This window comes from Peromyscus maniculatus, chromosome 8 (assembly GCF_049852395.1).
Source record: "Peromyscus maniculatus bairdii isolate BWxNUB_F1_BW_parent chromosome 8, HU_Pman_BW_mat_3.1, whole genome shotgun sequence".
Lineage (NCBI taxonomy): Eukaryota > Metazoa > Chordata > Mammalia > Rodentia > Cricetidae > Peromyscus > Peromyscus maniculatus.
The window spans coordinates 46,564,413-46,578,595 of record NC_134859.1 but is presented as its reverse complement, the minus strand read 5'-3'; the positions used below and the strand labels follow the sequence as shown (position 1 = coordinate 46,578,595).

The following is a 14,183-nucleotide window of genomic DNA, read 5'->3' as shown; positions in this document are numbered from 1 at the left end:
TAGCCTAGTTGTAAACAACTCCATATTTGGCTATGCTCTTGGGACTACGTGTCCTGTGACCTGCGCATGCACGGGTATGGTAATTGACCTTATATCCTCAGCCTATCCCGTGGCTCCCCGTGCTTGCATTCTGGCGGGACCCAATCACAGTACGGCACGTTTGCCTGATTCCCTATATAAGCAGCTGCAATTTAGTTCTCGGGGCCCCTCACCTCCCCGCTCTCCCTTAACCAAGAGGCGCTCCAATAAAGTGTGATCTGAAAAGAATCCTCGAGTGGTGGTCGTTCTTCCTCGCTGGCCGAGGGGCGCGCCGCAGTGTCCTCAGTGTTTTAAATGAATTAATTCAATCCTTCAAACGACTCTATGAAGTAAAGTTGTTTCTTTTTCTTTTTGACTTTTTTTTTTTTTTCTTTTTTTTAAGATTTATTTATTTATTATGTATACAGTATTCTGCCTACATGTGTCCCTGCAGGCCAGAAGAGGGCACCAGATCTCATTACAGATGGTTGTGAGCCACCATGTGGGTGCTGGGAATTGAACTCAGGACCTCTAGGAAGAGCAGCCAGTGCTCTTAACCACTGAGCTATCTCTCCAGCCCTCTTTTTGACTTTTTAAAATTAAGTTATGTGTATATGTGTGAGTGTGAGTTTGTGCACATGAGTGCAGGTGCCCGCAGAGGCCAGAAGAGAATGTCACATCCCTGGAGTTACAGGTGGTAGTAAGCTACCTGATGTGAATGCTGGGAAGCAAGTTCAGGCCCTCTGAAAGAGCAGCAAGTGCTCTTAACTGCTGAACCATCCAGCCCCAGAAATGTTTCTATCTTAGAGATGAAGAAACCAAAGCACAATAAAGCTAAAGCTGGGGTGGAATGGCAGGGCCAAGAGACTCAAGGCCAAGCAGGGCTTCGCTTACCTCCCTTTTAATGGCTACAGCTCTGCATCATCATCACTGGAGGCCCAGCAGGAATGAGAATGTGACCTATGAGACCCACTAATTACAACCTCCACTTCACTGTCACGATTTGAACTTAAAAGGGACACTGTGCAACAAGAGGAAGAGGGTAATACTCAAAGGCCTAAATATGGTGCATTGAAGGACTGTGGAATCAGTGAACAAACACAAAACCAGACAAGGGTTTTGTATAACATAGTAATTTTTAAAAAAGAATAGAATATACTGTCTTGAGATTCAGTTTACTAAGAAGAAGAAGGAGAAGGAGAAGGAGGAGAAGGAGAAGGAAAAAGAGGAAGAGGAAGAGGAAGAGGAAGAAGAAGAAGGAAGGAATGAAAGGAAAGGAACAGAAAAGGCCAGGTAGTGGTGGCGCATGCCTTTACTCCCAGCACCCTGAGGCAGAGGCAGATGGATCTCTGAGATCGAGGCCAGCCTGGTCTACAGAGTGAGTTCCAGGATGGCCAGGGCTACACAGAGAAACCCTGTCTCGAAAAAACCAAACCAAAGCCAAACAAACAAACAAACATAAAATCAAATCCAGCCAAGTCGGCATCTCGTTTGCATCCACACACACTGAAGAAGGAAGCAAGCAGGAGGCATGTCTTCTGGCATGAGCTGCTCATTTGCATCTAATGGGCAAAATGTGCACCTTGAGGGGATGAAATCAGTAGAAATAAATACCACCAAATTCAAGTTCATGCAGCAAAAAGTGAACACCACTAAAATAGGACAAAAGTATTTGTGTTTTCAGTCATCTACCTGAGAGGGGAAGGTCCGGCAGATCCAAGCGCTGAGCCATCCCTTTGCTGGCAGGCCGCATGGTGCTGTAAGTCGAATGTCTCTGTCAAAACCAAAGGGCACCTCAGCATGATGAGCTTGCAGTGTGAGCACAGCAGAGCACAAGGGTACACTGCTGTGCCTGGCCACAATTCTTAAACACATCGTAATGACCTAGGGAGCTTTTAAAATAACTTATCTTTTCAAACGGTATTAAGTCCAACTGGCTTAAAGAGAACATTAATGAAAGGATAATCCCCAGTTTACTTCCACCACCTATTTCTTTTTCCCAGTGGCAATTGTTACTAATCTGCTTCCTGAATATCCTTTCTGGAATATTCCATACATTCTTAAGGATATCTTAAGGATATCTGTAAACATAATGTTTTAATGTTTAAATGAGGTGGAACAGCATGCCTATGATTTCAGCACTGGGAAGTAAGAGGCAGGAGAATCCTGGAATGATGGGGAAGGGTGCAGAAAAGGGGGAATTGGTTGGCCAGCTAATCTAGCAAATTGGTCAATTCCATGTTTACTGGAAGACTCTGTGTCAAAAATAAGAGGGGAAGCTATGAGGAAGACACTTAATGTTGACCTCAATTCTTCACACATACACGCACAAATATGCACACCTACAGACAAACATAGACCACAAAAGCACATACTACACACACACACACACACACACACACACACACACACACACACACACACACACACACACACCTTTTGGATTTCAATGGTCAAAGAGTATATGCAAAGATGATCCACATCACCAATCAGGAAAACACAATCAAAACCAGGAGACACCATTACATTCTAACTCTTAAGACCATTATCTAAAAACAAAAGAAAAAAAAAGTAGCAAGTACTTGGTGACAATATGAAAAAATTAGAATCTGTGTGCACTATTGGTGAGAATATAATAATGCTAGAGAAAATAGAGTGAAGGTTCCTCAAAAAATTCAAAATAAAGTCACATGTGGTGGTGCACACCTCTAAGTCCAGCACTTGGGAAGAAGAAGCAGGCAAATCTTTATGGGTTTGTGGCCAGCCTAGACTTTGTTTTGAGTTCAAGTTCAGCCAGAATTGCATAGCAAGACACTGTCTCAAAAAATAAAATAAAACTTCAAAATAGGTCTATCATATGACTCTACTTGTAGGTTTTTAACCAGAAGAATTGAAATCAGGATCTTCAAGAGGTATCTGTATACTCATGCTGATTGCAACATTATTCACAACAGTCAAGAGGTGGAATCTGCCTAAATGTTTGTCCAGCAAATGCTGCTGGATGGCAGAGTCTATCCTACTTCTGGAAAAAGTTCTGGTGATCTGCAAACCAACAACTCATTTATAGTTAGCAATACTTCGCTGAACACTAGAAAACCCCAGAGTGTGATTATTCTAATCCATTTGACACTTGAGTTAAATACCTAGTATCATCCCCATAGATACAAGTGCAGATTTCATCACACACACACACACACACACACACACACACACACACACACACACCACCACCACCACCACCTACTACTATTACTACTACTACTACTACTACTACTACTGTAAACAAAAACACCATGTCTATAAAAACACAAATGTTAACACATCACTATACTTATTGGGTGCCATTTGGTTTTGTTTGTTGAATATATCTTGGAGTTAATTCTATGTGGGCTTGGAGCTGCACTGGACTCTGCCAGGCTGTATCCACCACCCTGACAGATTTACATGAGAACTGCAGTATGAATGGCCATATGATCCAGAGGGGCCTCTGCAGCCTGAATTCTACCAACGGCCATGTGCCTTTGGGCCATGTGGTTGATTTTCTGTGCTTTAGCTAGGAAACGATGTGACATTGATAGTCATGGAGATTGCTGAGAGGATTAGATGACTAAAAATTAATTCAGAATAATTCAAGCATCTCATAGGTTAGCCACTATTGTTTTGAAAGTTCATTTGACCCACCCTCAGTGAACAGCAGTACTGACCTTGATACCTGTGTTATGAACACTGTCTATACACAGGGTACACAGAACCGTCTTGAAACTTTCTAGAGCACTGTTTAGGGGTCCCACTCTACATTGATAATAAGCATGAAATGTATGGTTCCCAGTGGTCCTCATAAATAAAAATGTTGTAGAATACAATTTTCAAAAAACATTCTGAAATCTCATTTTGAAGTCAGTATGTGAAGTAAAAGTTTCCCTAACAATTTAGTGTTATGGAAAAGCATCCAAAATTTCCCCACTAAATGTTATTACTGGCAATATATCAAATTAATGTATTTCCCAGAGAGGGGCTAGAGATATTGTTCAATGGGAAGAGTACTGGCTGCTCTTCCCAGAGGAGCAGGATTCAATCACTAGCACCCATATGGCGCTCACCACCACCTGTAATTATAGTTCCAGAGGATCTGACACCCTTTTCTGGCCTCTGAGAGCACTAGGCATGCCCATGGTACAAATATATAGAAACATGCCAAACACCCATACAAATAAAATTAAGAGAAAACAACTTGAGAGAGAGTTGCACATGAATTAACACTGGCACCTGTATGTCACAATTAGGAAAACATAGCTTACATAACTGACTGTGCTGGCTAGTTTTGTGTCAATTTGACATGAGCTAGAGTCATTTAGGAAGAGGGCACTTCAGCTGAGAAAACGCCCTCACCAGATTAGCCCATGGGCAAGCCTGCAGTGCATTTTTGTGATTAATGACTGATGTGGGAGAGCCCAACCCACATGGAGTGATGCCACTCCTGGGCTGGTGGTCCTGGATGGCATAAGGAAGCAGACTGAGCAAGCCATGGAAGCAAGCCAGTAAGCAACACACCCCCATGGCCTCTGCAAGGTTCCTGCCTTGCCCTGAGTTTCTTCAATGATGACTCCAAGCTCTAAGATGAAATAAACCCTTTTCTCCCCAAGTTACTTTAGGTCATGCATGGTGTTTTATCACAGCAATAGAAACTCCAATTAAGACACTGGCATAAAGAGAAAGTATGGTGATCACAGGACAATATAGCACATGCAGAACCACAAGGCTGGTTCTCTCCTACCACTGTGGGTTCTAGTGATCAAGCTTGGTTAGGCTTGCAAGGCAAGTGCCTTTACCCACAGAGCCATCTCAACAACCCAGGGATTTTCTTTTTTATTTGTAGAGCTGGAGACTGAACCTGTGACCTTGTCTATACTAGGCAAGCACTCTACTACAGAACTATACTCCAGTTCCTAAGGTTTTTCTCTTTGTTTAAATCAAGAAGAGTAACCAAAACTCATGGTAACCCCAGCTACTCAGAAGGTTGATGCAGAAGGATTAAAAATTCAAGACTTATCTGGGGCCTGGGCAACTTATCAAGACCCTATCTCAAAAAACTAAACAAGAGCTTGGGACTAAACAAGTGATAGAGAGCTTGCCTAGCATGTTCAATTGCCAGTGTCACAAAGATATTTCCCAAATACACTTGGCTGTTACCCACTAAGATGAGAATACATGTTTTCTTTCTTTTTTTTTTTTTAAAGATTTATTTATTTATTATGTATACAGCATGTATGACCAGAAGAGGGCACCAGACCTTATTACAGATGGTTGTGAGCCACCATGTGGTTGCTGGGAATTGAACTCAGGACCTCTGGAAGAGCAGTTGGTGCTCTTAACCTCTAAGCCATTTCTCCAGCCCCATGTTTTCTTTCTTTGTTACTATGGTAAGTTCCTGATTCTTCTCAATAGTTAAAACCTTGCATTCTTGGAATAAACCCCCTTTGACATGTTTTTCATATGCTGTTCAATTAGGTTTGACAAAATTTTATTCAAGAATTTTACATGGAGGTTAATGAGAGACTCGCCTTTTAATTGTCTTATCTTTTTTGTTCTTACCAAAAATAATAAAACTACCTTGGCTCATGAGTTGAAAAGTTTATCCCTTTTTTTCTAGTCTTTGTTTGAATTCATGATTAACATTGATGTTATTCCCTTCCTTAAGAGTTTGAGATTTTATTATTAAGCATTCTGGGTCTGGTGTTTCCTTTGTAGACGTAATTTAAACTCCAGACTACTAAAATAAACATAAACTTTTTCTAAGACTTTTTTCAAAGTTATCAACACAAACTAATAATTTATAATATTTCATTCTTATGAGATTTTTTTTAAAGATTTATTATTTAGTTGTGAGTGTGTGTGTGTGTGTGTGTGTGTGTGTGTGTGTGCGCGCGCGCGCGCGCGCGCGCGCGCACCATGTGTGAGTGGAGGTCAAAAGGAGTCCCTGAAACCAATGGTTCTCCTTCAGTTGCTTTGGCTTCTGGCTGCTGTCACTTTATGGAGAAGCTGTGGTCTTGTCCTGGCTCCCTTGACATCAGAGGCCCGGCCCTGAGTATCCTACAGTGCTTCTTTTTGTCTCTAGCAGTTTTAACTGATGTGCCCACTGAGGCTCTCTTTGTACACTTCTAGCTTGGGTTCACTGTCATTCTTGCCTGTGGCTGGACTCTACCAGCCCTGGAATCTCTTGGCTTTCTCTCTTCACATTGCTCTCCTGCCAGATCTAATCCCAGGAACTCCACAGATCTTTCCATTCTTCCCTTATTATCTGCATGCACTTCAGCTGAAATAGTTCTGCCATCTTGTAGTCAGTCCCTCGAAAGTCCCTAGTAAATGTTTAATTTATAACTTAATTTATATACTTGAGTCTTTAGTTAAGTCATGTGTTTGTTTGTTTTTTAAATAGGGATTCTCTGTATAGCCTTGGCTGTCCTGAAACTTAGTCTGTAGACCAGGCTGGCCTCAAACTCAGTGATCTGTCTGCCTCTGCCTTTATACCTGAGTGCTGGTATAAAGGTGTGTGCCACCACACTCAGCCTAAGTCATGTAATTTTTAGTGGGTTCTTTTTCATAATTGTTCTTTGTGCTGGTATGTATTTTCTTGACTGCATTCATCTCTTCTTTTAAAGTCTGTGTCTAATACCATCAATATATGGACCTTCCATGCCTGCTTCTGTTGTTTATTGTTTGCTGTGAGTTTTATATAGTCTTTTGGTGTCACTTAGCCTATGTGCCTGGGATTCTATAAACTGACTAGAGGACTCTATATGGAAATGAATAGCTGTGCCAGGTGGTAGGAGCATATGCCTTTAAACAGCAGCACTTGGGAGGCAGAGGAAGGCACATCTCTGAGTTCAAGGCCAGCCTGGTCTACAAAGCAGAGCTCCAGGATAGCCAGGGCTACAAAGAGAAAACTTGTCTCAAAAAAACAAAACAAAAATACAAAAAAAAAAAAGAAAAGAAAAGAAAATAGCTGTAAGATAAGATTCCCTTATGAGATTACCTTCCTCAAAATATTTACTTCTGCTTCCAGGAGGTGGTGAGAGTGGGGGAAGAGCACCCAGACACAAACTCATGGTTCTGTGGGTTTTTAAACTCAACAAATAAGCCAGCATGGTGGTGTACGCTTTTGATCTCAGTACCTAGGAGGCAGAGTGGGCAGATCTCTGTGAATTCAAGGCCAGCCTGGTCTACATAGGAAGCTCTCGGCCAGCCAGGGCTACATAGTGAGACTCCCCCCTCCCCCCCAAAAAAAACTTTTAACAAAATAAAAGGCTTCTTTGATACTAAGGAAGAATATTTTAATAAGCTAATAGAAAGATATTTAAATGATGCAAAAATCTTAAAGCCATGAAAGAAAACACAGAACAGTATTTTCTTAAGTAAAACATTTCAGGAAAAACAAACAAAACCACCTCTTCGGTAAAAGGAAATTATGATGTTGCAAGATAAAACAGTCACTTCTAAAAGTCAGGTGGTTTGCTGTGTGTGTAGTACACATGCATGAGTATAGGTGCCATTGAAGGGGCCAGATTCATCAGACTCTTGGAGCCGGAGTTACAGACGACAGTTGTGAGGCTCCACATGAGTGCTGGAAACCAAACCTGGTCCTCTGTAAGAGCAGTAAGTTCACTTAACCACTCAGCCATCTCCCAGCCCCTAACAGAAGCATTCTGTATAAAAATAAAGGTTAAAGAGAATGCATCAAAGTGTCTCACATCAACAGGAAAAAGCTGAACCCACATAGAAAAGTGCTCAGCGTGAATGTAAGTACATACGTGGAATATGTAAAGCCACATTACATAGTCATGTATGAAGAAGTGCACAAGCCCCAAAAGTGAAATCCTCAATGTGTATGGGATGTCAAAATTCTCAGGAAACAGCACTTTCTATGTGAACAAGTGTATGTGGAAGGAACTCATCTATCAAGCGTTTCAATGTGCGAGGACAGAGCCCATCCACCTTCCCGTTTTAGTGGTACTCTTCCCACTTCTAGGGATCGGTTTCTAGAGCTCTAAGGACTAGCTCCCTCATTGCTCACAGTTAGCAGAGACTGGAAAGCTAAAGGGTATGCTTCCTAAACTTCTTAAAGCTTGTTCACCATGTCACTTGGCTTCTGTCAGACAGGCCCACTCTCAAAACTCTGCAAGGTGCCAGGAGGGTGCGGCTGCCTGCTCCTGCTTCTGCTGGCTGTGGATGCATTTGCTTTCCCAATGCAGAGGAGCTCTGGGGTCTGATCCCACGGCTGTGGTATTACGAGGCATGTGTTTTGCTGTCCTGGATGCACATGTGGAAGTAGATAGCCCTGAAGCATGATCTTTAGGCCATGGTCCTAAAGAAGTCCTTAGTGAAAGGTGTTCTGAATCAAGCAAAAACAGAAGCACGTTTAAGGGCCAACTTGAGATGTTAGAAAGCCTTTCCCACGAGCTCACCAAGGCTTTAGTTATCTCTTCTAGTCCCGAAGTACCAAAGTCTCTGAACGAAATTCCTTTCTAACTAGAGCAATTTCTAACATTTTGAAATGAATCCCGATATGCACTCATACAGAAATAGTGCCTCAAGAGGTCAAAAGTTTGCACAAGGACCTTTACTGTATTGTTTTTGTACTAAGTTAAATCTACAGTGACCGAAAGCCATCAGGTGTGACTAAATAACTGTGTATGATGTAGATGTGGGCTTTAAAAAAGAATTGGCTATGTCAACGGAGATTAACATCTGAAGTTCCTTTGATATATTCCTTCACGGGATCAACAGAACTTCATTGAGCTCTACTGTGAAGTGATGTAATGACTGTCACCCACTGCTCTAGCCAAGAGACCTAGTAGTGAGCAAAATACCAAATATCTCTGTAGTCACAGGTCTTATACTCCAATACTTAAGTGGAATGAGTATTGGAGGGATGTACGTTCCAATTTATAAGTCCTCTTGCTCCATAGGCACACACTCATTAAGTGTTAGGAACACCTGGAAGGTTACATGAAGAACCCTGCCTGTCTCTGGGTTCTTCTATACCTGCATTGGAGAGACAGCAGCTGCCGGAGCAGTCCTCACTGGGATCCCACTCAGGGGACTTCTGGGAGTCTTGTGGACGGAAATACTCTGTCCAGCTCCACCTGCCAAGAAGAGATTGGAACATAAATACTTAAATCCAGTTCAAAACTGCAAATAATGTTTTTTGATCTGTTACCCCTTTTTGGTGACTTAAAAAATCTCATGATGAGCTATGTGTGGTGGTGTACACTTTAGTCCCAGTACTCAGGACTTGGGACTGGGGAGGGAGGCAGAGGTCAGCCTGGTCTACATAGTGAACTCCAGGACAACCTGGGTTATGTAGAGAGACCCTGTATCAAAGCAAAACAAAACGAAACAAAGCAATAAACCCTCCCCACACACACACATACACAATGTTAGGTGTAACATTTACTCTAATATCTTTTTGTCCTCTTCACTAGAGCTGGATTGGAGAAATAAAAGGGGGAGAGTTAGCTGAGCAAGAACTGGTCTCAGATGTTGATACTGGAGGAAGAGGAAAAGGAATATGCGATGAGGTTTCTCTTGGTGGGGAGTAACAGGAACGTTAATGCACAAATCATTACTGATGACTCATGTGCTATCTACAGACTGACTCACTGGGTTTTCCTGCCTCTCAATATATTGTCTAATCTTAATCTAAGCAATTGGAAACTATTTTAGCAGAGACAACCAGATCATCTTAGAATTAGCCCACTATTCCAGTTTTCCAATACATTTGTGGCAGTCAAAACAAGCAAGTTATCTCTATTATGAACAGAAGCGCAATGTTTCTTCAACAGACTGTATTTGTGCATATGCTTAAGGTCTGAATGTGTAATTGCCTCCTGTGTGGAAGATGCACAACCAAAGGGAAATTGTGAGTCAGACTACAGCAGGAAAAGCTGGCAACAAACCCAAGATCAGAAGCAACAGACAAATCAGTAGGAAAGCTCACATGTAAGACTAAGCAGAAAGATGTCTAACAGCATATTGCAAGTGAGGATGATTGAGACTCCTAACAAATGCACACAGGTGATGCTCATTTCCTGGGCAATAATGCTGCTGACTCTCCTTGCCAGTTCTCAGAACACAGGAAGGTGGCCCTGAAAGTGATGACTCTGTGAGGTAGGAAAGGCATGAAGAGGTATGACAGCAAGTGGAAGTAGGGACGAGGCTGCCTCAGCATTACCCATGGCCTCACAGCCTCATCCTGGCTCCCTGCAGAGTGAGTGGCATTAGCTAGAGTGAGCCCTTGGTTCTATCAGCTTGGGGCCAGTGTGGCAGAAACGGGCTTGCTACGTAGGCTAGGGTTTGAATGTGTAGTTCTGTAAAATACCTGAGTGTCCTAAGTCAAATGACTTGATCAGAGACTTCACAGTGGTTGCCGAGTCTGAAGGAGCTGGAGGTGTTCTGTTGATGTAGACTCCACGCCACCGGCCAGCAGCATCAACCTCCGAGGGCTCTGTCCCTTCATTCACAGGTCTGTATGGCAAAGAGCACACCAAATTGAAAAGGTGGAGGGTGCCCTCACAGGGGGAAAGACAGATGGGAACAAAACCAATGTGGATAAAATGCATGAAGATGGAAGGGGAATCCCAACTTTAAAACTAGCTTTCTGGATTTTAAGTTATCTTTTATACTTTCTTAGTTAACAGTCAGAAATAACATATTTATAAATCGAATGATATCTCTAGGTGGAAAATACATGACTATCTCTGCAAATGTGAAGAAACATGTAAATGTTACTTATCATAAATAACTGTCAGCAGTGTGCACAGTGGACTGGCCTGTTGGCACGTGCTCCAAACCTCACGTGGCACACTCAGAGGATGGAGAGGTGAATCCCAAGACTCCTTTTTAGCTAAGGTCTTAGCTAAAAGTCTAATGACTTAGACTCCCCATGAGAGACTTGGCAGAGCCAGGACATGAGGCCTTTACTATGTTGACTCAGATTGTAACAGAGACAAGGTGCTCCTAGGTTAGGAGCTATAGTTGCAGCTTTCTAAATAGGCAGGCAACCTATGGTTTAGGGTTCCCATCACGGTGAGGGCCACAGGTCTTCTGGTAGCCTGGTTGTGTTGTAACTTCAGACAGCTGTTCCTGGAAGTTCAGTCTACAATCTAGTTGATTCAGTTTTCTCAGGAATTCCGCAAGTTACTTAACACTTTTCTGCCTAAGCCAACTAAAGTGCAATCCATTACATACACCAGAGCCCTTCTTCGTATGATACTTGCCCTCTGAGAGTAAGACGGAAAATTCTGTGCGAAGCTTCCACTCTCATGCAAATTTTCTAGTATGTTGTGTGGTTTCTAAACATCAGCAGAGACTCACAGGGTAGACCATTACAAACAGATCATATGATTCAGCTCTCATGTGTGGCTTTCTTATCTAGAGGATTTTAGGATGTCATTTAATCTCCTTGTGAATGAGCCAAGATGAGAATTCCCAACCTCCCTGTTGCTAAATCACTGCACTTTTTATTATATCATATTGCCACAGCTGTTATGCAAGATGACTAATTCATGAGAAAGGCTTAAACAGAATATTTCTGGAAATATATTTTAATAAGGTCAGTGACGGTTTAAAATATTTCCCAACTTTTTGAAACTAATCTAGCTATGCCTGAGCACCGATGGTTGAATTTACTTGTCCTTAATTCTCTTAGCTTTCGTCTACTGCTCTATGATCTACCCAAATAGGCTAAGTTTAAGTGAGGCGCAATTAAAGCACGTCAACTGCTCTGCCGTACACTCCTCACTGCATTGTGATTCTTTTTGAGGGAAAAAAACAATCAGCAAACTGAAAACTTCCTTGGGAGAAACTACTAGGTATTTCAGAAATGGTAAGGGACTGATTTTTTTTTTTAAGTAATTTCTAGTGATTTGATGATGCCAAGAGGTGGTTGTTTTGTTTCGCACCTTGTGTTGCACGGTATAAAATCAGATGGTGAGCCAGTGTGCTCATGTGACCTGTGGCCCCAATACTTAGGAAGCCAAGGGTCACTTGAGCCCAGGAATTTGAGGCCATGCTGCACAAAATGGGAAGAGTCCACCTCAAAAAAAGAAATAAATAAAAGAATTAAAGAACAAAGGAAAATCAGCAGGTAGATATGCAGAAAGAAAATGAAACCAGGTTAAGAGATCAGGTCCGGATAGAAAAAAAAAATCTTACTCCCACATTAGTGACTCTCAAGCACATCAAACAGTGGGTCACCATCCACACCATTTACCTGGTTTATTGCCAAGGAGCAACCAAGGCAGGTCATTTTAAAAATTTTACTTAAATGTCATTCCTTGTTAATTTTATAAAATGGAGGCTCCCACACACTGCAAGTTATTCTTTTTAGGTGTCTAAGTTTCCCAGTGATTTGAAACATCAAATGGGTAAGTGGAAAGATTCATTTAGGTCTCATAAGGACATAGCAATACAAATTAATGTAAAGGATGCCTGTTTTCACATATCCAAAAATGATACTCACTGACCAATCAGCTGTCTTGGCTTTAATAGTAAGAATAAGTCTAAACATTATCATCTGAAAATCTGAAATTTGAAATGATCAAACATCTGAAATTAGGGACTAGAGAGATGGCTCAGCTCTGACTGCTCTTTTGGAAGACCCAGGTTTGATTCCCAGCACCCACACAGCAGCTCACAACTGTCTGTAACTCCAGGCATGTGGTATATATACATACATGTAGAGAAAAATTCATATATATGTATATATAAATCTATGTATAGATAGATAGATAAATATTCTTTACAAAAATTCTGTAGTCTTTTGAATGTCAATATGGTGCCACTAGGAAATTCCGTACTTGAACCCATATGTCAGATTGTGGGTACATTAAAGGCATAATACAAAGTCACCTTCAGGCTATGTAAAGTGTATATGAAACATCAGTAAATTTTTTTTTTTTTTTTTTGGTTTTTCGAGACAGGGTTTCTCTCTGTAGCTTTGCGCCTTTCCTGGAACTCACTTGGTAGCCCAGGCTGGCCTCGAACTCACAGAGATCTGCCTGCCTCTGCCTCCCGAGTGCTGGGATTAAAGGTGTGCGCCACCACCACCCGGCATGAAACATCAGTAAATTTGAGGAAAGGGAATGGGTCACAATCCTCCAGCTATCTAATTATACATATGTAAATATCTAAAAGAAAAAAAAAACTAAGAAAAAAATCCTGTAATGTAAAACACTCAAATAGAGACTACTTGACCCACACTTTAATTGTAAATAAGCCTGAAATTCCTTTTACTAGATTGTCTAAGAGTTATGACCTGAGCAATAAATAAATGATTTATTGTGTTCCCAAGAGGAATATGAATTCTGGATCTTATAAATGATATTAAGAAATATTTAATCATACAGCCAGGAATATCTTAGCAAATTCTGTAAATAAAGGGGAAAGTACAAGATTACACACTTGGCTAAGCCAACTGTTCAAGGCCAACTCTAGCCTCTAGGTTGTATCACATGTGGAGTCAAATATGCCTTGAAAATCTAAGTCACCCAAAAGCTCAGCTTCTGATGGTTTCAAACATGAACACAAATACTCCAGTGTTCAGGAAGTCCAACACATTAGTTTATAGCAGTGTGTAGTTTGCTCTTTTCCTTAGCCATATCCTGCAAGAAATGGCCAGCTTCTGTGCTGTGGGATGTTCTGTATGTCCTGTGGGAGCCTGTTCTTGGGTTCCTTGTGGCTTTACCCAGCAGGTCCACATAGAGGATGATTAGGACCATGGGCCTGAGTGCAGGTGTCTGAGATGGTCTGCACTTGGCTGTGCTGGGGGATGGTCTGTATGTCAAATTGCTCTGATTGGTCAATAAATAAAACCTGATTGGCCATGGCTAGGCAGGAAGTATAGGCAGAACTAACAGAGAAGAGAAATAAAAGAACAAGAAGGCAGAAGGAGACACAGCCAGCTGCTACCCTGACAAGCAGAATGTAAAGATGCCGGTAAGCCACGTGCTGCGTGGCAGGGTCTAGATTTGTGGAAATGGATTAATTTAAGCTATAGGAACAGTTAGCAAGAAGCCTTCCATGGCCATACAGTTTGTAAGCAATATAAGTCTCTGTGTTTACTTGGTTGGGTCTGAGCAGCTGTGGGACTGGCGGGTGATAAAGAT

At 41.7% G+C, this 14,183-nt stretch overlaps 1 protein-coding gene across 5 annotated transcripts in view; it reads right to left on the bottom strand.

Annotated features, from left to right (window-relative positions):
* Nucleotides 1-14,183, bottom strand: part of Specc1 (sperm antigen with calponin homology and coiled-coil domains 1) — a 278,263-nt gene that overhangs the window by 80,561 nt on the left and 183,519 nt on the right. For all 5 annotated transcript variants that reach the window (XM_006973560.4, XM_015992424.3, XM_015992425.3 and 2 more), the window contains 3 exons: nt 10,397-10,542; nt 9,061-9,161; nt 1,711-1,792 (listed from right to left, as the gene is read on the bottom strand). In XM_006973560.4, the coding sequence (XP_006973622.1) occupies nt 1,711-1,792; nt 9,061-9,161; nt 10,397-10,542 (329 nt within the window). The remainder of the gene's footprint in view (nt 1-1,710; nt 1,793-9,060; nt 9,162-10,396; nt 10,543-14,183) is intronic.